The sequence below is a fragment of the Symphalangus syndactylus genome, chromosome 6 (assembly GCF_028878055.3).
Source record: "Symphalangus syndactylus isolate Jambi chromosome 6, NHGRI_mSymSyn1-v2.1_pri, whole genome shotgun sequence".
Taxonomy (NCBI): Eukaryota; Metazoa; Chordata; class Mammalia; order Primates; family Hylobatidae; genus Symphalangus; species Symphalangus syndactylus.
The window spans coordinates 39,227,163-39,254,190 of record NC_072428.2 but is presented as its reverse complement, the minus strand read 5'-3'; the positions used below and the strand labels follow the sequence as shown (position 1 = coordinate 39,254,190).

At 45.7% G+C, this 27,028-nt stretch overlaps 1 protein-coding gene across 9 annotated transcripts in view; it reads right to left on the bottom strand.

The window, feature by feature from the left end:
* PLEKHA7 (pleckstrin homology domain containing A7) overlaps positions 1-27,028 on the bottom strand; it is a 239,204-nt gene that overhangs the window by 146,000 nt on the left and 66,176 nt on the right. Inside the window, exon 1 of one of the 9 annotated variants that reach the window (XM_063641935.1) lies at positions 3,481-3,808. The exons of the other annotated variants lie outside the window; for them this stretch is intronic. Coding sequence (XP_063498005.1) covers positions 3,481-3,563 — 83 coding nt within the window. The 5' untranslated portion in view covers positions 3,564-3,808. Of the gene's footprint in view, positions 1-3,480; positions 3,809-27,028 lie in introns of those variants that run through there. 9 annotated transcript variants of the gene reach the window in all.

The following is a 27,028-nucleotide window of genomic DNA, read 5'->3' as shown; positions in this document are numbered from 1 at the left end:
TATTTGGAGGCTGGAAACAGGTTTGATATGGAAGTCAGATGAAACCCTTCTAGGACAGTTGTATCATCTGAACCTAGGATCCCAGGTATGGCCTCCGGTAGCAACACAAAAAAAATTCATGATATTCTTATTTTCTACATTTAAAAAACAAAACAAAACAAAAAACCACTCAGCTAATGATCTAAGGACTCTCTAGCTGCCTTAATTAATGAAAAATAATAGCTATCAATTGGTAAGTACTGCGTTAAATCCTTTACAATCATCTCATACAATTCTCACAATTGTCCTGGGGATGGGGGAGTGGCCTTGTCCCTATTTAACAAACAAGCAAAGAAACTGAGACTCAGAGAAGCTAAAGGACACAAAGCTAATAAGTAGCAGAGACTGAATTTGAGCTCAAGCCTCCAAAGAAATTGCCACACTGCTTCAATTAACCCCTCATTCTCTCTCCCCTCATTCCTGGGTACTCACAGGGTATAGGCCTGGAACACTGGCTTCTTTTCCGTTTACCAGATACAGTACAAACCCTAGGTTGGAACTTTGTGCTTTTGCAAACCAAGACTGCAAGGGCTGCCAGGGTCTTTAGTCTATTTCTCCTCCCGATCTTGCCTGAGTCAGAACAAACCATCAGAGCACTCTTCTTTTAGCCTAGGGAGCTTCTCCCGCCACCCATCCCAGGAAAAGGCTCCCTGCCACAGCTGCTACTGAGGAACTCAGTAACCACCATCAACCAAGTACCTCTTTTAAGAGGGAAGAGAGAAGACAAGCTAAGGAGCTGGTGCAGAGAGACAGGCTGCCCCTTTCCCCTGAGAGCAGGGGGAGTCAGGCCCCAGGACAGAGGCCTCCACTGATGTTGGACTCACCATAGCCTGCTCCATCCAGTGCAGACATTAGGAGCAAGACACATGGAGAATTTCCAAGCTAGCCCTACTCAGTCCTCTGTCCTCACAATCCATAGTGACCATGACATCCTCACCCTACCATCCCACAGTCTGATAACTGCCTCACTTTCCCTATAACCTATAACCTCTGATGCCCTCTCACTCTCAGTGCCCTAGGGACTCTGCTACCCACCTACTCTTTCTGGAATCACCTTGGGTGCAGCCCCAGGCTGTCTTGGCTGGGCCATTATCCACGAATATGCAGCTATGGCCAGCAGGCCAAAAGGTGAGACGTTAGACGGCAGGCTTGAGAAGAGTTTTCATAATAGAAAAACCTTGTTCCTAATCAAGGCCATCTTCAAATCCTCAACTCACAGAGTACCAGCAGCTTAGGGCAGGGTTGCAGAAGGTGGCACTCTACAAGCAAGAGCCCTGTGTGTTAGGGGAGGGCTGCCATGGAGTGTATACACCACAAACCCAGGTGGCAGGGCAGGTGGCACTGATTCCCCAATAACCCAGGGTATCAGAGTCAACAGCCTCTTTAAAGCCAAGCCTTCCTTCACTCATTTTCTCCCTGGAAGGCTGGAGTGAGGTAGGGACTGGAGCAGCCCAGCCCACGGCGACCAAAGCAGAGAGGCAGGCGAACTCAGCAAGCCAAGACACTGAGAAAGGGGATAGAAAATTGGGAGGAGGGGGAGGGAGCACAGCAGCCTGTCTCGGAGCATCTCTCTGATACACAGCCCACACCCAGTGCTAAAATCTGCCTCCCTGCGCTCCTTGCCTCCCGTAAGCCCACCCCACTCCCCACAATTCTTGCCTTTGCCCCTCCCCCTTTACATAAACCCAGCCCCCTCTTGCACTCCCCAGAATGTCAACTTCCAAGACATGCTCATCTTCCTCATCACACTTACTCTACAGTCCAGTTCTTCCACCCTTCCGTTAACAGGACTGAAAACTCTATCCCAAGCCAGCACATAGCTTCCCAGTTCTCTAAGGCACAATGCTACCAGGAAGGCTGAGTTTCACAACTCTTCTAAGGCCCTGGCTGGGGTAAAAAATCTCCTCAGGTCTGCCTCCAACCAACCCCCATCCCTCCCACCTCCCCAGAGCCCAGCCTGGTCCACAGCCCTCCATTTAAGGCTGGGCCCTTCCACTCCCGCTCATTAGAGCCCCACCCAGAAATACCCCAGCACACAAACAGGACACCTTGTACAACTATCAGTCTTAGACCCACCCTGTCTCTGACAAGGACGGGAGGGAAAATGAAACTGCCTGAGGGAGGAGTCTCACTCCACCTTCTCTATTTCCCACCTGGACCTCCCTGCTCCCTTCCTGCTGAGGGCCCTAGGAGAGACAAGTTAGGTGACACCTGACAGACACCTCTTCCTCTGCCCACAGCCCCCAGGCCTGAAAATACACCCGAGGGCACTGGCGGAGCACGCAAGGAGGTTTTTAGGCACCGTGGCTGGGACAGGGCAACATTTTTCTATTTTTCAGAATGTTTCAGACTCTACCTGCTGAGAGGACTCAGGTCTCCCACACCTGGTCTGGAAGCTTCTTCAGGAAGCTGCCTTGAGGAAAGGGATGGGAGTGAGATTCGTTTAGAAAGGCAAAGGAGGAGGGGTACAGGTGGGTTCTAAAGGAGATTAAAAACTGAGGGATGCACCCTTTCTGCCCTCCAGGAGGAGATGGGGCTATCCCACCGACAACGAAAGGGGAACCCTTCGGGGGCAGTGCTGGTGCCTTGGGGGAATGCCCTTATCCTTCTCGGGAAATAGACTGCAATACCTTGGGCTTAAACCTTGCCTTGCCAAAGCCAAAAAAGAAAGGGGGAGGCCTGCAACCCACCAATCTCATTTTCAGATTTCCTCTCTCCAGCTTAGACACATTAATAATTAACTTGCCTACCTAGGAGCTTGCCGGCGTTGCCATAAAAGATGAGTAATGGCACCGGAGTCCCAGCCCTATGCCCGCGGGCTTCAGTGCTCGGAGCTGGGACGGGCGCCTGGAACAAAGCCTCTGCATTCCTCCGGGAAGGTGTGTCTGAAACCAGAGCTGTCACAGGCGAGAAGCTGACCCCTTACCTCCTCCGTAGCCGGCTCCTGGCAAGTGTGGGTGTAGAGGAAGGGCAGGCGCCCCGCACACTGGGCGGAACGCTTGGCGGGGTCGCCTTTTCCCACCTCCCGGTCCCCACCCCCTCCACTGCTGGCCAGTTGCTGTCCCCGCAGCCCGCACGCCTGCGGGGCCGTGGGGTCCCCAACCACAGCCGATTTCGGGAAGCGGCGCTGTCTGCTGCTGAGGTAATCCTGTTAACAGGAACGCAGTCTGTACTTGGAGACCCGATTTTTAAAAACAACAACAGCTCCCTCGGCGTCCTTCCCGAGGAGTAACCCAAAGCCGGGCGCCGGCTCAATGAATTCTCTTGCAGAAACTCCAGCGGCCAGCTACGGCTCCCTCGCTCATGGCTGGCCGGGGACTAGCCGGCTCCGGTCACGCCCGCGCCCAGACACAAAGCACCCCCAAAAGGAGCCCGTGCACCCTGCGCCCTGTCGGCTCGACAGCCCGCAGACCCCCCGAAAGTTACAGCGCGCACACACACCTGCAGGCCCCCCTTGGCCGCCCCTGCCAGACCCCCAGCGTGGCGGGGCACGCGTCCCAGGGAGGGCAGCTCCGCGGCTCCATGCGACTGCTTCGCGAGCCCGGGCGGGCCACCGGTCAGCGGCGCTGGGCTACGGAGCGCGCCGGGGCCTCAGCTCGCCCGCGGCGCATCGCTTGCCCTCCTCGTCCTCGCCGGGGCCTTTCCGAGGAGCCCACACCCACTTGACATCAGCATCGACCAAAGCACGTGGCGCAGCGCCAGACGGCGGACTCCAGAGGTCCAGAGCGCGCCCCAGGTGCTGCCGTTCGGCCAGGACGGCGCGTCTGAGCCCAGCACATTCCTTTCCTCGCAGAGGATGCTGCAAGTGGGAGGGGCAGGGAGACTGAGGAGGGGGAGGGAAACGCGCGGAGGTGCAGGACCTGCGGCCTCAGAACGGCGCTCTTTTGGCGTCTAGCCAGACCCCAGCAGACCTGTCATCCGTTGCCGCAAGTGCCCATCGGCTGGGAAGACCAGGCTGCAGGAGACCCGGGTTGCTGTCGTCTCCCCTCCAAGAGTCCTGACCTTGAATTCTGTTCCCCAGAATGATTCAAGGAGGCTTCTCTCTAACAACCCCTGGTAAATTGCGGGAACGGATTCTGACAAGCCAGGAATGAAGGCTTGGTTGGATGTGACTGCGACCTCATCGCCCAGGAGGCCGCTATCGGGCACCCAGCGAAGGAGACCATACCCTCTGGCTTGTCTCTGCCCTGGCAACCTCAGCTATGTCTCCTCTCTTTTCTCAATGCCCTTGGCAATAAGGGATCACGCTCCTGGTCCTGCAGGCAATCAGAACTACAGCACCTCTCAACAGCCCACACACACTTCTAATTCATTCATTAGCACCCGTCCAAATATTCAAACATGCAAACATTTAAGGGTTAGTATATGCCAGGAGCAACAGATAATCTTCCTACACTCACAGTGCTTCTACTCTAGTCAGGGAGACCTATATTAAATACAGAACATGGTAATTACCATTGTTGCAAGGGGATTACAGAGGTGCTATAAGAATGCACCAGGGAGCCTTAAGTCTTGGCAGTCAAGAAAGGATCCCTGACGAAGTGATACTGGACAAAGCTGAGAGGTTACCCAGGGGGCGGGAAAGTTCAGGCAAAACCACTGGGTATTAAAGTGTAAGCTTGCTTCCATTCACAGGTGGAGATGATTAGGCAGAAGTGGAAATGCCATGCTAGGCACATCTGGGCTTTCATCCAGTTGGGGCATAGGGTGGCTCCCAGGCCCTAGAAGAGAGCCTGGCTATCTGTCCAAAGATGCCCTTATGTCTGTTTTCTCATCTCTCCCTGACCCATGGCTGTCCTACCTCCACAAAAGAGCGTTGTACAGTAATTTTGGAACCTTCACTTGAGGCTCCAACTCAGTCATCAATTTGCTGTGTGGCCATACAGAAATCCCTTCCACTCTCTGGTATCAGTGTCTCTATCTAAAATGAGAGGTTGGGCTGGGTGTGGTGGTGCTAGCCTGTAGCCATAGCTAGTCAGGAGGCTGAGGTGGGGGCGGGGGAATGGGGGCAGGGAGGGAATGGCTTGAGCCCAGGAATTTGAGACTATGGTGATCTGTGATGCACTCCATCCTAGGTGACAAAGCAAGACCTTGTCTCAAAACAAAATAAAAATAAAATGAGAGGTTGGATTAGGACATTGTTTCTCCATGTATTTTTTTTAAACCATACTTCCTTTTGGATAAATATACAAATGCCATTCCCATTCTTCTATGGTGACCAAATTATTTTCCAAATCAAAAATTATAATAGTGAATACGCTTTTTAAAACTATATATGCCCTTTAAGTATTAAGCAATATTCTGTCTTTAGATGTCTGCTGAAGATAGCTTGGAGGCCAGAGTAAAGAAATGGCCTCCAAGCTCACCCTTCTGTTATCTTTCCCCACCCTCCCCCACAACCCAGCCACCAGCACTTATCATCTCTAGCCTCCTTTCTTGTACTCTTTCCAGGATAAATTGGCCAGACAATGAACAGAAGCCCTGGGTCATCCAAAAAAATAAAAAAGGCATGCTGTGCAAGACTCCTTTGAATAATAACTTCCAGTAACGTTGGCAAGAAGACACTTTGAAGGAAGCATGCAATGACCTTGGGGACAATTTGGCAATATGAATTAAAAGGCTTTAAAAGGCTCATATCCTGTGAACCATCAGTTCCACAACAAAGAATTTATCCAGAATACTTCATTGTGGATGAGCACAAAGATTTATCCGCAAGGATGTTCATCTCATCATTTTTATAAGAGCAAGTAATTGGAAATGATCTAATTGTATGACAGGAAATTGGTTAATAAACTGTGGTACATGCTTACGATGGAATACATACAACTTTTAAAATGATATATTAAATACTTACTGTTGAATAAAACAAAATGTTAAACAACAAATCATCCCAATTGTGCGTGGAGGGGGAAGGGGGGGGTCTGTTGGGGAGGGAAGTGGTAAGCACCCGTGTTCATTTTTCTTACTGGTTGCCTCAGAACCTACTATCTGAGGTAAAATGTGATGCCACTATGGCATGTCATCTTCACAACAAGTAAATTTATCAACCCATATTAAAGTTATAGAACCTTAACATTAAAACAGAATGTGACCTAGGCATGGCGGTTCACGCCTGTAATCCTAGCACTTTGGGAGGCTGAGGTGGGAGGATCTCTTGAGCCCAGGAGCTTGAGGTTGCAGTGAGCTATGAATGCACCACTGCACTCCAGCCTGGGTGAGAGAGTGAGACTCTGTCTCAAAAACAAAAACAAAAAAACAGAATGAAATCAACCTTACAGGCAAGCCAGAACAGAATTCAATTTTCTACCACCATTTACTCACCATTAGGGGTTTGATAGTAATCTTAAATGTAGATTGGTTTTGCCCCCAGATTTTTTTTTTTTTTGTATTTGTATTTTGAGACACAGTATTCTTGCTCCATCATATTAGTGCAGTGGTACAATCACGGCTCACTGCAGCCTCAACCTCCCAGAGCTCAAGCGGTCCTCCCACCTCAGCCTTCTGAGTAGCTGACACTACAAGAGTGTGCCACCATGCCCAGCCAATTTTTTAAAAAAATTTTTTAGAGACAGGGTCTCACTATGTTGTCCAGGCTGGTTTCAAATCCCGGGCTCAAGTGATCCTCCCACCCTGCCCTCTCAAAGTGCTGGGATTACAGGCATGAGCCACCGCATCTGGCCCTCATGTAGACTTTTGTTGCTCTTAAGCCTAATTTTAGTGTGCATAAAAATTACTGTCCATGGTAGTTTAGGGTACATTTGACTTTATGAGATTTTTTTTTACCATACACTATAATTTTAAAACCTAATCATTGAAAGTTCAGTAAATAAATAAATAAATAAATAAATAAATAAATAAAAGACTACTAGAGGGATATTTACCAAAATGTTAACAATGTCAGAATTACAGCTGATTTTTACTTCCTCCCTAGGAATTTTCTGTGTTTCTGAAGTTGTCAGACAATAAACATATATTACTTTGGTAATCACAACATAAAATGCTGCTTAAAAATAACTGCATTTAAAAAACTCTCCAGAAGATAAACTAAAAAGAAACTATGCCTTGACTTTTAAAGGGCTGACTGACCATGCCCTTCATATTCCTCCCCTCTGCAAGCTTTGATACGGCCCCAGTTGGTGCCCCAACACCCAAGGACAGAAAGTACATCGTCGCTAGGATACCATGCAGGAAAAACTGGCAAGAAAATTATTTTTACATTTACCTCCTGGGCTATGCTTATAATAATGCCCAGAAGCTTAAACTAAAGATTCCAACACGAAGCAGCCATGACCATCAGCTAATGAGTCTGTCCCCTACTCCCAAAACTCTCTAGCAAATATTCTGGGTTCTTAATAAGCTGAGAGCATATAATGCATATACCCTTGGTCCTAAGGACCCAAAACTGTTCACCTTGCTTTTCTCACACCTAGTGTGCCACCAAGCACACAGGCAAGAATCAGCTGAATAAGAGCAAGCCATAGATAAGACTGGGCTCAGTAATAACTGGTTGGGTGATCTCTGTCTCCCTGTCTCCTTGGTAAATAGCCTAATCAAGCCCCTACTTTCCTTTTAGGGGGTGGATGTAAAAGCTCTTGAACAAAGGGAACTGCACCACCTCAGTGTAGGGGATTATTATTTAATGAAAGTATGTGCTGGGGCTGGGTGCGGTGGCTCACGCCTGTAATCCCAGCACTTTGGGAGGCCAAGGTGGGTGGATCACGAGGTCAAGAGATCGAGACCATCCTAGCCAACATGGTGAAACCCCATCTCTACTAAAAATACAAAAAAATAGCTGGGCGTGGTGGCGTATGCCTGTAATCCCAGCTACTCGGGAGGCTGAGGCAGGAGAATCACTCGAACCCGGGAGGTGGAGGTTGCAGTGAGCCGAGATTGCACCACTGCACTCCAGCCTGGCAACAGAGTGAGACTCCGTCTCAAAAAAAATAAAAACAAAAAGAAAGTATGTGCTGGGATATTTTGGGGAGCAGGGAGCTGGCCAGTTGTGGGTGCTTTGGCACAAGGCTGTTAAACTACAATTTGCTTCACATTTTGAGCTTTCCAAGAACCTAGAGGGCTCATAGACCAGAGGAACGAACAGAGGTAAGAAAGACAACTCTGTTGACTTTCTCTTGTGGCATTACCCAGGAACTCTTAATCCAAGGACTGAAGGCAGATAGGATTAAAACTCCAAACTGAGGGCCCAAGTTTCTCAAAACAGTCTAGGTAGATGGGCATGGTGGCGCCTGCCTACAGCCCCAGCTACTTGGGAGGCCGAGGAAGGAGGATCCCTTGAGCCCAGGAGCTTGAGATTACAATGAGCTATGATTGTGCCACTTCACTCCACCCTGGGCAACAGAGAAAGACCTTGTCTCAAAAACAAATAAATAAAAAATACAAATACAATAGGCAAAACCACCAGGACAGGATCTAAAGATAAGGGATGCTTGTATTATTTGACCACTTTAATTCAATAATCATTTAATCCCTTAGCAGTCATTGCAAATACCAACATTCTCTGTTCAAAATAAAACGCTTGATTTCCAAGCCAGACAGAGCTGCCATTAGGTTACATTTTAAATCCACCTAGAGTCTAATCAAGCTAATTTTACTGTTATTGTGTCTATTAAAACATGAAGACTTTATTTAGAGAGTGAACGGAGGGGAGAAAAATGCAAACATTAAACGCTGGGAATTTTGATCATTCCAGAATTGCTTCTGAGAGGAAAGCAACAAAAACAAACGTGAATTTTAAAAATAATTTTAACGGGACCAAATGCATCAGAAGGTCCACCCACTGGAGAGCTGGCCAGTGCCTTAGAACCAGGCAACAGCTCAGGGACAGAAATGAGGCTCCCTGCCTCACCTAAGCCGGACACATGGAGCACACTACCAAGGAAGACAACTTGGGCCTAGCACCTGGCACCTAGGGGCCATTAAGGTGGGAAAAAAGCCTACTTGCTCCATTGCCAGAGACCAAAAGCTATCCAAATACAAGTTTTAATAAAATAAATAATTAATAAATAGCTTTATTGATTTTTTAAAATCAAAGAACAAAACCAAATCACAAAACACCTAATAAGCTAGAACAACTATGACCAATGATCTTCATACTTGTATTTTAACCAGAACAACCCCACGTTAGCAGATTTCAGGGGCCCACCACCAGAGAACTGAATGCCAAAAGTCTAGAGTGAGCCCAGGAATCTGCATTTTAGCAAGCCCCTCAGTGATTTGGCTGCTTGTGGTCTGGAACTCACACTGAGAAATTCTAAGCCAAGAGGCCAGTAAGACCTAATATATCTGTCTCCCTTTACCTTCTAGCAAGAGTCACCTAAGGAGGCTTGAATTAATTCATAATTGAAGCTGAGGCCAGGTGCGGTGGCTCACACCTGTAATCCCAACACTTTGGGAGGTTGAGGCGGCCAAATTACTTCAGGTCAGGAGTTAGGGATCAGCCTGGCCAACATGGTAAAATCCTGTCTCTACTAAAAAAATACAAAACAAACAAACAAAAACAAAACAAAACTTAGCTGGGCATGGTGGCGCACCTGTAATCCCAGCTACTTGGGAGGCTGAGAATGCCTTGAACCCAGGAGGCAAAGACTGCAGTGAGCTGAGATTGCGCAACTGCACTCCAGCCGGGGGGACAGAGTGAATGAAATTCCATCTCCAAAAAAAAAAAAAAAAAAAAAAGGAAGAAGAAGAAGCTGAACAGAATCCAACTGGAACTTCTTCCTTTGGATTCCTAGTTTTCAAAAATTACAAAACTAGGGCATGATGAAAAGTGCCAGAAAGAGGAAAATACAAGTAAAGAAGCATTGGCCACATAGGAAGCTCTATAAAACTGTTAAATTTTAAAAGGATGAAGATGGTATACCTTTGACACCTGCACAGTCTCATCTTGTACTCATAAGCCAGGTATGAATGCTCTCAACTCACCAGTGTTATCACCTATAAACTCCATGAGCTCTCACAGATGTGAGTTAAAATCTAGGCTCACCCACTTACCAGCTGGGGGACCCTGGATAATTTTTTTTCTTCCCTGAGTCACTATTCCTCAACTCTAACGTGAGATTAAAAATACCTACCTCTGTAGTATTGTTATGAAGATTAAATAACAGAATGGTATAAGAGTGTGGGACACAATAGTACTAAATAAATGGTGGCTATCATTATTCATTCCTTTTTTTTTTTTTTTTTCTGAGACAAGGTCTTGCTTTGTCACCTAGGCTGGATTGTGGTGGCATGACCATAGGTCACTGCAGCCTCCAACTCCTGGACTCAGGTGATCCTCTCACCTCAGCCTCCCCACCCAGTAGCCAGGACTACAGGTGCACACCACCTCACCTGGCTAATTTTTCAATTTTTTTGGTAGAGACAGGACCTTGCTATATTGCCCAGGCTAGTCTTGAACTCCTGGACTCAAGCAATCCTTTTGCCTGGGCCTCCCAAAGTGTTGGGATTACAGGCATGAGCTGCCACACCCCACCTGTCAACTGATAAACATTTATTTTTAGGCCTTCTACAAATCATGCCTAGTAAGCACAGTAGATGCAGTAGTGACAGAAGAGACAGTGGGACAGAAATACTGATAATAAATAAGCAAACAAAATATTTCAGAGATTAATGTGTGCTATGAAGAAACCAAACTGTGATATGTGCAGGTCAGGGTATGTATCAGGAAAGACCTCACTAAGGTGTGGCATTTAAGCTAAGACCTAGGGGAAGAGCTGTCCTGGCACAAGAATAGATGGGAATAAACTAAGTTTGTTCCTGGGAAGGAAGAAGGACAGCGAGTGAGGCTGGAACTCAGTGACCAGTGGGAAGGGTAGGAAAAGATGAGGTAGGGGAGTCGGGTTAGCCTTTTAATACCTAGTGGGAATTTGGGTTCTCTTCCAAAGGCAATAGGAAGCCATGGAGGGGTTTTAAAGAAAGGAGGCATAATCTGATTTGCTTTTCAAAAAGATTTCTGTATCTTCTATGTAGAGGATGGCCTGGGGATTAAGGACAATAAAAACCTAATACTTACTCGGTGCTTAGCTATGTGCTCTGAATTGTCCTAAGAACTCTGTATGTATGATCTCCTTTAATCTTCATGAAAACTTTTTGAAATGAGTACTATTATAGTCCCAGTTTTACAGATGACAAAACCCAGGCATAAAGAGGTCAGGTAACTTGACCATCACAGTAAGTGGAGGATCCAGCATGCAAAGCCAGTCTGACTACAGTTCCATACCAATGCCTCTGAAAAGAAGTGGGGAAAAGCAGGGAGATGAGGTAAAGAGACTGCTGCAGCAGTACACAGGAGAGGACAGTGGCTGGCCAAAATGGCAACAGTGAAACTCCTGGGAGGGATTCAGCTTTGCCAAGTGTGTTAGTGGTAGTGCCAACAGGCCTAACTGATGGGATTTATAACTGGAGAGAAGGAAAGAGAAAAACAAGACTTCCAGCGTTTTGGTTTGAGCAACTGAGTGGATGCCAGCACTGTTTCCTGAAATGAATAAGCCTGGGAGAAGGACAAGTCAAAGGGGAGGGGAGGTGTTAACATTGATCAAGAATTCTGTTTTGGACATGTTAGTTTGACATGTTGATTAAACGTCCAAGAAGAAAAGTCACAAAGCCAGTGAGCTATGGTGGTCTCCACTCAAGGAGGGGGCGGGAGATGTAATCAGTGGTCTCATGGTCTTGTGAATCCTTCCTGGGTATATGGGGAAGGTGGCTCTCCCAGCTAGAGACCTTCAGTGGCTTGTAACAAGCAAGAGCAGAGCCAAATCGCAGCACAAGATTGTAACTTGTTTCAAGGCTGAGAGCACACTGCCCAGGCAACCCTCTGTGATCCAGCAAAGTCTGCATCCCAGCCCCATCCTCTGAATCAGCTTCCTGGGAGCCTATCTGAGCCGCATTCTTTCAGGATGACCTCCAGCAAACCACGCCTCCAGAAAGCAACAGGAAGCCCTCTGGTCTTGGAGGAGAGGCTGGAGACAGGAGCCGTGGAAGAAAGATAAGTTATCGTGCCTCCTGCCGGCTTGGGAGAAGAGGACTTCACCACCCCCTTCCACTTCAACACTCCCTTTTTTGGTCCTCCTATCACTGCAGCCCATCAGGGTATGAGGTCCTGGAACCACTTACAAGGGCCTGAGTGCCACGATAATGAAAGAGTTTCCAAAATAAGCTTCCCAAATGCTCTGCTGGCACTCAGGCTACAGCATTTCCAGAAAAAATGCCAACCTCGCTTGATAAAATACTTTTAGAATTGACACCTCCTTGGCTCAGATGAAGTGGGTGTGTGCTGGGGGTCAGGTAGAGGTTGGGAGGGGAAAAAAAGCAATTTTCAAAGTTCAGCTGAAATGTCAGGAACATGAAGCAGCCCATGTTTACACAGAGCTTTCCAAAACCCAGAGTGGCTTCCAAGTTGCTTTTTTAAAAATGGCTACATAAACTTGTCCAATGAACTGGCTTTTTACCTAAACAGAAATAGTACGAGGCTATTGCCATTCTCCTTGTCTCCTTAGGCTTAATCTCCTAATATAATTTATATTCCTATTGATCCTGATTGTTTTATTTTGTTACCCATATCTCATCCTTTTCCCATAAGCTACCTCAAATCCACTGTGGAACAGGATAAACCATAAATGAATACTCAGTGTATGGTCTTCATATTCCTGGATATTAAATGTTCAGATTCATGTAATTAATAAAGGTTGTTTACTGTGGATATTAATTGGAGGTTAAGGGGAGGAAATATCCTAATTAATATGTAAAATACTTTGAAATTTTGATCTCTTACCATAAAAAAAAGAGTCTGGTTATATTTAGCATCTGTATTTTTCATACTTTTCTGTCCCTAATTGCCTAAACAATAATTTCTGGGGAAAGTAGGTGAAATCTTAATGTACTACATGTGTATGGGCGATTTTGTGGCTCTTACCTTTCAAACTAGGAACAAGATGCCAGTTCAGTAACTGTGCTACTCCTTCCAAATAAGACTTGTCAAAGCTACTGTGGTGAAATCGGGAAAAAGAACTTAAATCTATCCACAAATAAATATCGAATGTGAGGCTGGGCATGGTGGCTCACGCCTGTAATCCCAGCACTTTGGGAGGCCGAGACAGTCAGATCAACTTAGGTCAGGAGTTCAAGCCCAGCCTGGCCAATATGGTGAAACCCCATCTCCACAAAAATACAAAATTAGCTGGGCACGGTGGCATATGCCTGTAATCCCAGCTACTCGGGAGGCTGAGGCAGAAGAATCGCTTGAACCCATTGCAGTGAGCCAAGATCATGCCATTGCACTCCAGCCTGGGTGACAGAGCAAGACTCTGTCTCAAAAAAAAAAAAAAAAAAAAAGATTAAATGTGTCAGTCCTTTTCTAGTGTGGGGAGGGGTAAAGGCATGTCAGTGCCCACCGCTATTCTCTGGTATCCTTTTAAAGGTAGAAACATGCTTTAAAATATGAAATAGCCAGCAGTCTGGAAACACAACTTTGGAGACATAAAAATTATTAGGTTTTCCAAATCACTGATAAGAGCCAAAATCCTTACTGAGACTAGGGGGCCAAAGATAAAACTGAAAGCCTTGTGACATTTACAAACATCACCCTAAGTGCCTTCTTCAGGGATATTCTCTCTACATAATCCTGAATGTTGCAATTATTCAGATCCCCATGTGCAGGCAGCACATGTTTTTGAGGCTCATTCTCAAGGGACCAAAGGAAAAGTGGTATTTTTGTCTAGCATTTTCTTTTAACACCAGAATTCACTATAACCAGTATCTTGGCACTCCAAGAGCACACAGTGATGACAGATGCTTATAATGTTCACCCTGAAGACTTGCAACCTTGTGGAAGAACAGACGGATCAAATTATGCCTTGTTGCAGTTTGAAATGTGTTTTACTGCCTTCTAATATTTTGAAGATTGACAATCTATGCAGCACACGGTAGGTGGCAACACTGAGCCAGGAGAACATCCCATTTGCCAACCTCGCTGAATAGAGAAAGTTTAATATGATAATGAACCCCTTTTAAAAAAGTCTCCGCAGGGCGCGGTGGCTCATGCCTGTAATCCCAGCACTTTGGGAGGCCGAGGTGAGCGGATCACAGGGTCAGGAGTTCAAGACTAGCCTGGCCAACATAGTGAAACCCCGTCTCGGCCGGGCGGGGTGGCTCAAGCCTGTAATCCCAGCACTTTGGGAGGCCAAGGCGGGTAGATCACGAGGTCAGGAGATCGAGACCATCCTGGCTAACACGGTGAAACCCCGTCTCTACTAAAAATACAAAAAATTAGCCGGACGTGTTGGCGGGCGCCTGTAGTCCCAGCTACTCGGGAGGCTGAGGCAGGAGAATGGTGTGAACCCGGGAGGTGGAGCTTGCAGTGAGCTGAGATCGCGCCATTGCACTCCAGCCTGGGGGACAGAGCATGACTCCGTCTCAAAAAAAAAAAAAAAAAAAAAACCCCGTCTCTACTAAAAAACACAAAAATTGAGCCAGGCATGGTGGTGGGTGCCTGTAATCCCAGCTACTCAGGAGGCTGAGGCAGGAGAATTACTTGAACCCAGGAGGTGGAGGTTGCAGTGAGCCAAGCTTATGCCATTGCACTCCAGCCTGGGAAATAGTGTAAGACTGTCTCAAAAAAAAAAAAAAAAAAAAAAAAATCAGGTCTCTATTAGAATAATGACAACAGGGACAAAACAATTAAAAATACATGTCTGACAAATTTGGAATCAAAAGCACCATCAAATGTACTTTCTGGCATGTTGTCATTTCCCACCTCCACTCTCTCAATCATTGGGCAAATCCAATTATATTCCTGGAGACACCCGAATCATGCCTCTTCTCTCCCTTTCTCTCCAGTGGCTTTTATGAAAATGATATTCAACTTTAATGCATCTGCACTTCAGGAGACAGTGTGACAAGGGCAATAAACACATTCACCATGTGCAGAGACCAGGGAAAATGAGTTCTGAGACTGTCCTTTCCAACCCCAGGTGTGGGCTTGCTTTTCCCTAAACTCAGGAGATATTGGAATGTAGCAGCTGTCAGAAAGCAGCAATGGCCTGTGCCAGAAATACCCTTGCTGAGCTGCTCTAATTGCCAAGAGATAAGAACCCATAACTCACACAGACACTTGTGGCTCTGGCTCAGAAACAGCAGGCAGAAAGGAAAGAACATGCCTTCCAGCAATGTGACCTTGGGCAAGCTGTTTCCCTCCCCCTGAGCCTCAGTCTCCCTCATCTTTGAGGACTACCAGCAACATGTATCAAGTACCAATTACAGGATTGGATTTATAGCAGGTTAATAACCTGGAGTCATTGTTATTAACAATCTCCGAATTGTTACTAACCGTGGAGTAAAATGAGCTTGGAGATGGCCACCAAGCTCTCTGGACAAGAGACAGTTTGCATGCTTGAAAGGGCCTTGATTTCCTGGGAAGACACTATAAGAATCAGTCACATAAAATCCCTGGCTGCTTTGGCCTTATTCATTTGTTCTAACAAATATTTTTTGAGGGCATACCATGTGCCAAGATTGTGCTGGGCACTGAGGACAATATGGCCTGAGTCTCATGAGGTATATAGTCTAGTAGAGAACACAAGCTTTCAAAATAATCATCTAAGCACATGAGAATGTACATCTATGATAAGCACTACAAAAGAGAGGTATATGGCCATCTGTATCATGGCCACCTAAATTGAGAAATTGGCCCAGTCTGAGGAGCCACATAATGAGTGAATAAGACAAAGAAGAAAGTTGAAGAGGACCTTGTTTATAAGAAATTTAACTTAAAGAAACAAACTAGGAAGCACTTAGCTACCCCTTAACTAAGATGTTTTTTTCTTTTCTTTTTTTTTTTTTTTTAGACGGAGTTTTGCTTTTGTTGCCCAGGCTGGGGTGCAATGGCACCATCTCGGCTCACTGCAGCCTCCACCTCCCAGGTTCAAGCAAGTCTCCTGCCTCAGCCTCCTGAGTAGCTGGGATTACAAGGCATGCACCACCACGCCCGGCTAATTTTGTATTTTTAGTAGAGATGGTGTTTCTCCATGTTGGTCAGGCTGGTCTTGAACTCTCAACCTCAGGTGATCCACCCGCCTCAGCCTCCCGAAGTGTTGGGATTACAGATGTTATCCACAGCGTTCAGACAATATTTTTCTTTTCCAACAGTAAAATCCAGAAAGCTTACCCTGTTTCCTTTTTGTTTTGGCTGCCAGGAAGCTCCAAGTCAAATGTGAAGCTCAGCAGTAACACAGACCCTTAATGTGAGTGCCTTCGTATTCTTCCCAACCCCGTGGGTTTGTCTTTTTCCTCTTACTTATATTTTCCCTAGTCCTGATTTCAAATTCCTATTTCTATTTTATTATTGTATCTAGTGTTCACGGACCTTCAGAGGAAGGAGGCAGGATGCAAACACAAACATTCTAATATTCTTCCTAAGGTTAAGGGGTTGAGCTGGAAAGAATCAACAGGGTGCCCTTTGTGTCCTCTGCCTGAGTTGTTACCCTAGAAGCAGGGAAAGACACGTGGCTTCGTCTGCATTTACACAAATGGTGGGTTCTGTTTGATTTGTGTGATCTAGAACGATGGTGCTTTTTCCCATAGCCCCTTTATCATGTATTTATGCCCCAACGAGCAGCTTTCCTTGTGCTCATTTTTTTCTCTGAAACATTTACTGGTCTATTAATACATTTAGTGAACTTACAGTCTCAATATTCTAAGATAGGTGCCCCCCTCACTTTTTTTTCAATTTTGCTCTTTTAATAAAGATAATTCATTAAATGTGTAACTGAAGTTCTCCCTTTATACCTTTGAAAGACATGATATATACATAAAAATCCTTAATCAGACCATACATCATGATTTTTGGATCACAAAATAGTCACCTTCCTCCTACAGTGATTAACATTCACATGTTGGAAGGCTGAAAACAGAATAGAGATGAGAAAGAGATGTGGGAGAGACCATTTTTTTTTTTTTTTTTTTTTTTTTGGAGACGGAGTCTTGCTCTGTCCCCCAGGCTAGAGTGCAGTGGCGCGATCTCGGCTCACTGCAAGCTCCGCCTCCGGGGGTTCACGCCATTCTCCTGCCTCAGCCTCCCGAGTAGCTGGGACTACAGGCGCCCGCCAACACGCCCGGCTAATTTTTTGTATTTTTAGTAGAGACGGGGTTTCACCGTGTTAGCCAGGATGGTCTCGATCTCCTGACCTCGTGATCCGCCCGCCTCGGCCTCCCAAAGTGCTGGGATTACAGGCTTGAGCCACCGCGCCCGGCCCATGAGACCATTTTTCAATGTGTAGTTTATCTGCACCTCATTATAAAATAGAATGCTTTAGGAATAAAACATCCATTTCTTGTAAAAAACAACAACAATGTTCCTCTTCCTGGGAAAATGAAATTTTTGTAAATAATAATCAGACACAATTCAAGAAACCACAAACTGTGGCTCTTACCCTTTTCTGGTCCTTGCTTGAATAAAGCTTTGGACTATCTTTCCCAGGAAAGAAATACATAAACACAATTTTTTACAATAATAAACACAATTTTGAATTTTAGAAGATTCAAAGATCTCCTAGAGGAATATTCATGAATTTCTTAGGCAGAATCTTCCTAAGTGGAGCAAATACCTAAGGATGCCCAAGATCTTTGACAATGTGGCAAGAACATTTGAAAAAATATACTATGAGCTGGACATAGTGACTCCCTCCTATAGTCCCAGCACTTTGGGAGGCTGAAGCAGGTAGATCATCTTGAGGCCAAGAGTTCAAGACTAGGCTGGCCGACATGGTGAAACCCTGTCTCCACTAAAAATACAAAAAATTAGCCAGGTGTGGTGGTGCACGCCTATAATCCCAGCTACTTGGGAGGCTGAGGCAGGAAAATTGCTTGAGTCTGGGAGGCAGAGGTTGCAGTGACCCGAGATTGTGCCACTGCACTCCAGCCTGGGTGACAGAGCAAGGCTCTGTTATCAAAAGAAAAAAAATAAAGAAAAAGAAAAAATATACTATGAATCATAGCTATACAATATAGATAAACGCTATGAAGACTAATTAAAATAATAGGAAATTTTAAAAATTTACGTATTTAGTTTTTATTACATGAGTCGATTTAAAGAAAAATACTACACGGGTATTGCAAAAATGCAGAGGTGAGACAGGAATGCTTAAAGTTAAAGAAATACTGCATAGGCGATTCACAGATTCTAGTTTTAAAACTAGTAAATCATTCAGGGCCACTGATTTTTTTCGTGTTTTCTCTCCTCATGTTCCCCAAATCAATTAGCTTGGCAACATACCCCACTCCACCCCAACAAGGCCTTCCTTCTATTAATGAGCCAGAGGATTTCTGGTTTGCTGCAAAGTTTTTGAAGAGTGAAAGGGTGCCTTGGGATAGAAAATGTGTGTGGGGTGAAGGGGTTGGGGACTCACCCTGAGCTCCCTGGGCAGAGGTGACTGACCAGCTGCATTTCATTGACCCCTAGATCTGATGAGACCCAGACATCACCATAGGAAGTGAGTCAGAAACCCAGCGATTCAGAGAATGGTACCACATTTGCCAAGCCAAAGCCAGGGCCACTGGTGCCTGGGGCAAGAAGGGTTAGCCGTATGGATCTGTCTCCCTCTTCATAAACAATCAAAACTTTAACATTCCTAGCTCAGTGGAACTGAGCTATCTCCCCTACTGGGCTGTAACTTCCAGGGGAAGAAGTACCACTTGTGTCTTCTCAGCCCTGTATCTCCGGCCCCTAGCACAGTGGCTGGCACATAGCAGGTACTTTGAAAAAATGGAAGAACTATTTTGGGGTAAGGGAAGAGAAGTACCTCAGATCTTTTCTTCCGCTGCTGTTTTGTTTTTTTTTTTTTCTTTGAGACAGAGACTTGCTCGGTCACCCAAGGCTAGAGTGCAATGGCGTGATCTGGGCTCACTGAAACCTCTGCCTCCCAGGTTCAAGCAATTCTCCTGCCTCAGCCTCCTGAGTAGCAGGGACTACAGGCAGGCACCACCACGCCTGGCTAATTCTTTTGTATTTTTAGTAGAGACGGGGTTCCATCAGATTGGCCAGGCTGGTCTTGAACTCCCGACCTCAGGTGATCCGCCCGCCTCAGCCTCCCAAAGTGCTGGGATTACAGGCATGAGCCACTGCACCCGGCCTCTTTTGTTTTTCTCTCTGGTGGCTAACAGATGCTTTGTACTAGTAGATGCTCAAGAAATGGTTCCTTTAAAAGTGAATAAACTGCCTGACATAACCAGTAAGTGTTCAAAAATGAAGATAATTACCTTTTTTTGTTTGTTTTTTTAAAGGACAAATGAATCCAACATAGTGGCTTTGTTTTTTCACTTTCCATAGGCAAGTCCAGAGTGGCAAACAAAAGGGGAGGAGTGATGGAGCCCTGAATTAAAGCTGCCTGTGGCTTCCCCAGGGCTGTAGACAACAGGCCCAGTCCTCCCTAGCTGGGTGGCTCTGAAGTCATTTCTATCTACTCCATCCCCTAGCGAAGGAATTTTAGGGCTGAGTGTGACACCAAGAACCAGGTGCCCTCCACTCTCTGGATGAACAATTCAGTGAAGATGTGGCACGTCTTTCTCCAACTCAACCCTAGCCCTTACCTCCAAGAAATAACTACACTCAGGAGAAGAAAAGTAGTAGAAGCGATGTCAAAGTGAGCTTCCCTTACTGGCTGGGTGAAGGAGGTGGCAAATCCCTGAGGTCACTCTTTGCTCTTCAAAAATGGGTACCCCTCCCTAGGGTGTCCTTACCCAGATGGGTCAAATGTTAATGAACCAAGGCTCCATAATCTCAGAGCTGGAAGCAATCCACAAGCTCAGGGCCCATCCCTTTATAATATCCCTGCTGACTGGTCCGTCCAGCTTGGATGCCCCTAATGATGGGAGACTCATTATCTATCTTTGGGCTGCTCTATTGAACACCTGGATCTCTATTGTTTTTCTCTGAAAAGGAAGATGGTTTCCAAGGCACTCATGAACAACTTAGCTCACAGAAAGGGGCACCACAGGAGAATTTGGTTCAATTTCCCCTTCTGCCAGCCTGGTGAACTTTTAATTTAGAACCACTGACTCGCAGAATTTCTAGAACTAGAAGCAATGGCAGTAATAGCTAACATGAACACTTACTACGAGCCAAGTATATGCTAAGAGCTTTATAGGCATTATCCTATTTAATATAACATTTAATTCTCACACACTCCTTTGAGCAAGGTATTATTTATTAGCTTTTTTGTACATGAGGAAATGAAGCCTCAGTGAGTTTATGTAACTTGCCCAAGGTCATACCATGAAGAAGCGGGTAAGCTAGGAACAAAATCCAAAGTTTTGTACTTAAAACGTTAAAAAAAACACACTGCTATGTCAAAACCTAATACATAAAGTAAAGCAGCATTATGTGTGAAGGCCCCTCAGCCAGTGCACAAGCATGGATAATTATAAGCAACAAACACATCTTGAACTCCTCTGCTGAAAGCACCTCTCTCGAAGGGATTTCCGCTGCCTTGTTCACTGCTGTACCCCAATGTTGCTCCTGGTACATGGAAGCATAAATATTGCTACCTGAATGAATCCAGTGTTTACAGAGTGTTTACTCATGTGTAAGTTCTAAGGACCTTACATGTATTTGCTCAATTAACCCTCACCACAGGTTCTATGAAGCCCATTTTACAGATGAGAAAACTGAGGCACAGAGCACTCAAGTGGTGTTCCCAAGGTGTATCACATAGCTAGTGATAGTGGAATTCAAATTCAAACTTGGGGGGTCAGATTTTGTACCTCATTGACTATACAGAACCAATCCATCCCCTTAGAACAGGTCTGAAGAGGAAGACTTGAGGCCTGCAGGAGATGCACTGAAGGCCATGTCAACAGCTAATGGCTGGGCTTCTACTATCAACCACTTCTGCATCCCTGACATCCTGCCTCTGGTTTTTCCTATTCTCCTCATAATCCTACTGTGAAGTAGACATTGGGGCCTTTGGCATCACCATTTTCAAGTTCACTGCTCTGAACTCCCAGGAATGCCACCATTTATAGAGAAACTCAATGACTAGCACCTACTTCAACTCGGCTGTTGCTGATGAGCTGAGTCTGCTCTTCTCAGCCCTGCTGTGTGAGTTCCCAGCTGTGTCTCACACACTAGTATCGCAAACACCATCGGGGAAGAGTGAAGAAACAGAGTGGCAGAGAGAAGGCCAAAGATGATAAGGAAGATTGTGAATGGTGCTTTCATCAGTATTTCATAGTAGTTTGATCGCAAGCCCACAGTTTAAAAATGAATGGCTGCGGCCGCTGTAAACTGCTGTCTTCTGGGCTTTGCAGCTCTGCAATAAAAATTCAATCTAAGCAAAGCAATTTCTCCACTTAGGCAATTTTCTTCTTGCCCCTCCCAGAGAGGTTAGGAGACTGTCTTTTAAAATAGTAGATAAACTGCTAAATGCCCTTTAGATTATATTTCATGAATTCCTACTTCAATAAAACCACCAGTGACAATAAACAACAATGCTAACGCTCAAAGTTGAGTTAAATGATTCAGAATAACTCTTCTAGATGTCCACTTCAAATGTAAAATTTACCTTTTGAATTTGAAAACAGAGCAAACCCTGTAAACTTTTTAAGCTGACTCCCAAAGCTAACCTAACACTTAAAGCACCAGTGTCTGATGAAATATAATGCAAGACACATATGCAATTTTGAAATTTCTAGTTTTTTAAAAAGAGAAAATCAGTGAAATCAATTTTAATAATATATTTTACTTAACCCAAAATATTATTTCAATATGTAATCAGTATAAAAGTTATTATTGCAATACTTTACTTTTTTTTTCTAGTATTAAATCTCTGAACTCTGGGTGTATTTCACATTCACAGCACATCTCAACCCAGACTAGCTGAATTTCAAGTGCTCCATAGCCACATGTGGTCAGTGGCTACCTTTCTGGACAACACAAATCTAAAGCTTTCAAGTCCCAATTTAACCTGCACAGTCTCTCCCTCCCCCGATACAGGAAAGTGCACAGACAGGGCAGAATCAGAAGCTTTTTAGCAGTGAGAACTTGCTGTTGAGCCAAAGCACAGCCTCTTACTCCCCATTTTATATCAAATCCTGTCAAATCAACCATGGCTTCAAAGATAAATGCTATACTGGAGTGACTCTGATTAAGTCATTGGGCAAGAAAATGGGACTGGAAAGGAGGGATTATTACCGTAAATAAGAGTATTGATAATCCCTTACATTTACAGAGTCCACATAGAGATGGGTACTCACATTCATCATCTCATCAGACACTCACACCTGATAACCCTGAGACACGAAGAACCTTCATGACCAGGAGATCATCCAGGCAGACAGAGACAGTGCCAGGAGAAACTAAGCCCAGGGCTTGGCCTCAGAGTCCCAGGATCTGTGCCTGGGTTCCCAAAGTGAGCCATAAAAGCAAAACTCACTGGAGGCACGTATTTAAAATACAGATTTCCAGGCCCTGCCCAGATATAATAATGAAGAAGTTTAGGGGATGGGAAGAAAGGTAGAACCTCAGGGTCTGCATGTTTAAGACATTTCCCAGGTGATTTTGATGTTGTCTCTTTGGGAATGACTGTACCAAACCACCTTGAAAGAATTAAAGTGGGCCGGGTGCGGTGGCTCACACCTGTAATCCCAGCACTTTCGGAGGCCGAGGCACGCGGATCACCTGAGGTCAGGAGTTCGAGACCAGCCTGGCCAACATGGTGATACCCTGTCTCTACTAAAAATACAAAAGTTAGCCAGGTGTGGTGGCGGGCGCCTGTAATCCCAGCTACTTAGCAGGCTGAGGCAGGAGAATTGCTTGAACCTGGGAGGCAGAGGTTGCAGTGAGCTGAAACCATGCCATTGCACTCCAGCCTAGGCAACAAGAGCAAAATTCCGTCCCCCAAAAAATAAGCCGGGCGTGGTGGCACACACCTGTAATCCCAGCTACTCAGGAGGCTGAGACAGGAGAATCACTTGAACCCAGGAGGCGGAGGTTGCAGTGAGCTGAGATTGCACCACTGCATTTCAGCCTGGGTGACAGAGTGAAACCCTGTCTCAAAAAAAAAAAAAAAAAAAAAAATTAAAGTTCTTCTCTTTAAAAAAAAAAAAAAAAAGAATTCAATGTGCAAAAACCCATATTTGACAAAACAGGGCACTAGTCTCATCCAGGAGACCTCATTCACTGAATTGGACTGCTGGTATCATTCTTTCTGCGTACGTGAGGTACGTTATAACAGACAGGTTAGTAAGACTTGTTGAATTCATGCTGAGCAAATTGTTGGAGATGTTTTTCTCTGTGATTTCAGTGACTTTGCTCCAAGGATCCTGAAGAAAATTTCTTCTCTGTCTGATAATAACGTTAATAACTAATATTTATTAAGCATTTACTGTTTCACAAATATACATTATCTCATTAATAATTGTTAATCCTTAACAACAATCCTATGAAGTTCATGTTATTGTTATGCCTTAACCAACTCACAGATAAGAACTTCAAGGCTCAGAGGAGTTCATTTTTTTTTTTCCCTTCACCCAGGCTCAAGTGCAGTGGCACCATCTCTACTCACTGCAACTTCTGCCTCCCAGGTTCAAGCAATTCTCCTGCCTCAGCCTCCCGAGTAGCTGGGATTACAAGCATGTGCCACCATGCCCAGCTAATTTTTGTATTTTTAGTAGAGTTGGGGTTTCACCATGTTGGCCAGACTGGCCTCAAACTCCTAACCTTAAGTGATTCGCCAACCTCAGCTTCCCAAAGTGCTGGAATAACAAGTGTGAGCCACCATGCCCGGCCCCAAAAGAGTTAATCTTTTTAATCAAGGTTAATTTGAAGTAGGTCTATATAATGCAAAAGCTTCATTATCATTATTCCTCCTAATACTAACACTGGTTTCTTTCTGGCATCTAGTGTATTCTACTAGCCAGTAATACTGTGTTTACTGTGGATGACTACTCACAGAGCTGGCCCACCCTTCACACAGGTGTCCCTCCTCTGTGATCTCACAACCCCTGTAATTGACTGTTGTCTGCCTTCCCCAAAAGACTGAGAGTTCCTTAAGGGCAATACCTCTTTCTGTCATATGTATTTCTGCACCCAGGAACTTCACAAAGTCCTGTAGTGCTTGGTAAGGGATGATGGATAGATGGACAGATGGACGAAAGCCTGAAGGGCAGAGAAGGAGGGCTAGATCACTGGATTTTATCAGCCAGCTAAATAGAAGCTCCATAAAGTTTCTAAGCAGGGGCAGGATAAAAACTTTGATCCAGGAATATCTGGCACTCTCTGGAGGTGAGGGGTGGTGAGGACATGAGGGGAAGGGAGTAGTTAGGAGGTCCTTAGCAGATCTGAAGGGAAGGAGTCCCAATGCTGGGAGGCAGTAATGCCATATTAAATGGCAGTTTCAAAGGCATCAGGGACCTGGGCCCAAGAAAGGGCAGGACCGTGGGCCCGCTAGGGACCTGATTAAGAATAAAAGTCCTCTGCCGGGCGCGGTGGCTCACGCTTGTAATCCCAGCACTTTGGGAGGCCGAGGCGGGCAGATCACGAGGTCAGGAGATCGAGACCACGATGAAACCCCGTCTCTACTAAAAATACAAAAAAATTAGCCGGGCGTGGTGGCGGGCGCCTGTAGTCCCAGCTAGTCGGAGAGGCTGAGGCAGGAGAATGGCGTGAACCCAGGAGGCGGAGCTTGCAGTGAGCCGAGATTGCGCCACTGCACTCCAGCCTGGGCGACAGAGCGAGACTCCGTCTCAAAAAAAAAAAAAAAAAGAATAAAAGTCCTACAAAGTCTCATACTTTCACTCTCTGGCCTCAAAGGACACTGCTGCTCTGCCTTCCCATTTAGGTAACCGGTGCTCTTTGCTTTGCTTTTAAGGCATAACACATTCCCAGCCTCAAAATCCCAGTCTGCTCATGAGGGAGCCACGGACACAAACAGGCAAGATTCCCTCCACTGTGGTTTCCTCCTCACTTAGTGGGAAGCCATTCACTTTCCCAACCTCTCCTCATGGGGGCAGCAGGAGCCTGCTGTGGCACCACACATGATCTTTCCCCATTTGGGTGCTTCTGCTTCTAGCTCCTGGGCTCTTCCTGCTAGAGACCTTAAAGGTGGGCAATGCTGGCCAGGGGAGATGGCGTCCATGCCAGCCCATGTCCAGCCAGCCTGAGGCTGAGGCTTCTGGCCTTTCTCCCAGCGCCCTCTCCCAAACAATCTAGACACTGGATAACCTACCCTAAAGAGGACTGGACACCCCACCCACCAGAACCCTCAACCCTGGGACTTCTCCCCGAACGTGTGAAACCCTCCTTCCTCACTCCCTATGACCAGACAGGATTATACCAACCTTAAAGTGGAGGGGAGAGGGGGACTTTGAAATTGGTCACAGAATATTTTTAGGGTTTGGGAATCACAGGGATTTTAGTTTGTTTATGCTGACTTTTTTGATGTGTTCAAAGAATTTCACTTTTTAAGTGTTTCCCAAGAGGTTTGCAAAATCAGTATGCACAGAGGATGCCACAAACCTGCCCACAAAGCCCTCCTTCAGTGCCTAATTAGAATGGCAAATCAGGATATCTGAAGGCTCTAGGTTTTGAAGGGAAATTTCTGTAGAAAACAGCATAAAAGTACTCATTACTGACAGGCCTCAACTTGCTGTGGGTCTTAATGAGCTTTCTGTTAGACTCTGTTAGACTCGGGCTCCAGCAACACCCCCTCCCCCACAGAGACAACCTAGGGGAAACACTCCCCCGGCCACCATTCTGCTCGGTACGGTATTTTCCTCTCCACTGATCAAAGTGGAAGAAGGAGACATTTTCAAGTTTAAAAACTCTCATTCCAACTTTGGAGTTTGCAGGCCTCTAATCCCCAGGTGAAAGGGTAAAGTGATTGGGTCATCTGGGCTGCTGGTTCCAAAATGCAGCTGCGCCAGCACCCCCTGGGAACCTATAAAGAATACAGAGGCCTGGGCCCTACAGGACCTGGCATTTTTAAACACCTTTCATGACCACTGACTAGGCTACTGTTTTCTCAGCTACTGGGAAAGTATCACCTCACACATGTTAGGAGGCCATTATCAAAAAGATGAAAGATAAGTATTGGTGAGGATGTGGAGAAAAGGGAACCTTGTACACTGTTGGTAGGAATGTAAATTCGTACAGCCATTATGGAAAATGGTATAGAGGCTCCTCAAAAAATTAAAAATAGAGGCTGGGTGCGGTGGCTCACACCTGCAATCCTCGCACTTTGGGAGGGCAAGGCGGGCAGATCACCTGAGGTCAGGAGTTCGAGACCAGCCTGGCCAACATGGCGAAACCCCGTCTCTAATAAAAATACGAAAATTAGGCAGGCATGGTGAGAGGCACCTGTAATCCCAACTACTCAGGAGGCTGAGGCAGGAGAATCACTTGAACCAGGGAGGTGGAGGTTGCAGTGAGCTGAGATCACACCACTGCACTCCAGCCTAAGCGAGAGAGTGAGACTCCGTCTTAAAAAAAAAAAAATGGAAAGAAAAGAAAAGCAAACATGGCTGGGCGCAGTGGCTCACACCTGTAATCCCAGCAATTTGGGAGGCTGAGGCGGGTGGATTGCCTGAGCTCAGGAGTCCAAGACCACCCTGGGCAACATGGTGAAACCCCGTCTCTACTAATACACAAAAAATTAGCCGGGCTTGGTGGTGCGTGCCTCTAGTCCCAGCTACTCGGGAGGCTGAGGCACGAGAATCACTTGAGCCTCGGAGGCAGAGGCTGCAGTGAGCTGAGATCATGCCACTACACTCCAGCTTGGGATACAGAGTAAGACTCCGTCTCAAAAAAAAAAAAAAAAAAAAAGAAAAGAAAAGAAAACATGCATATATATACAAAATGGAACACTAGTCTGCCTTAAAAAGAAGAAAGTCCTGTCATTTGAAACAACATGGTTAAACCTGGAGGAATTTATGTTGTGAAGCAAGCAAAGCACAAAAAGACAAATACTGTATGATCTCAATTATA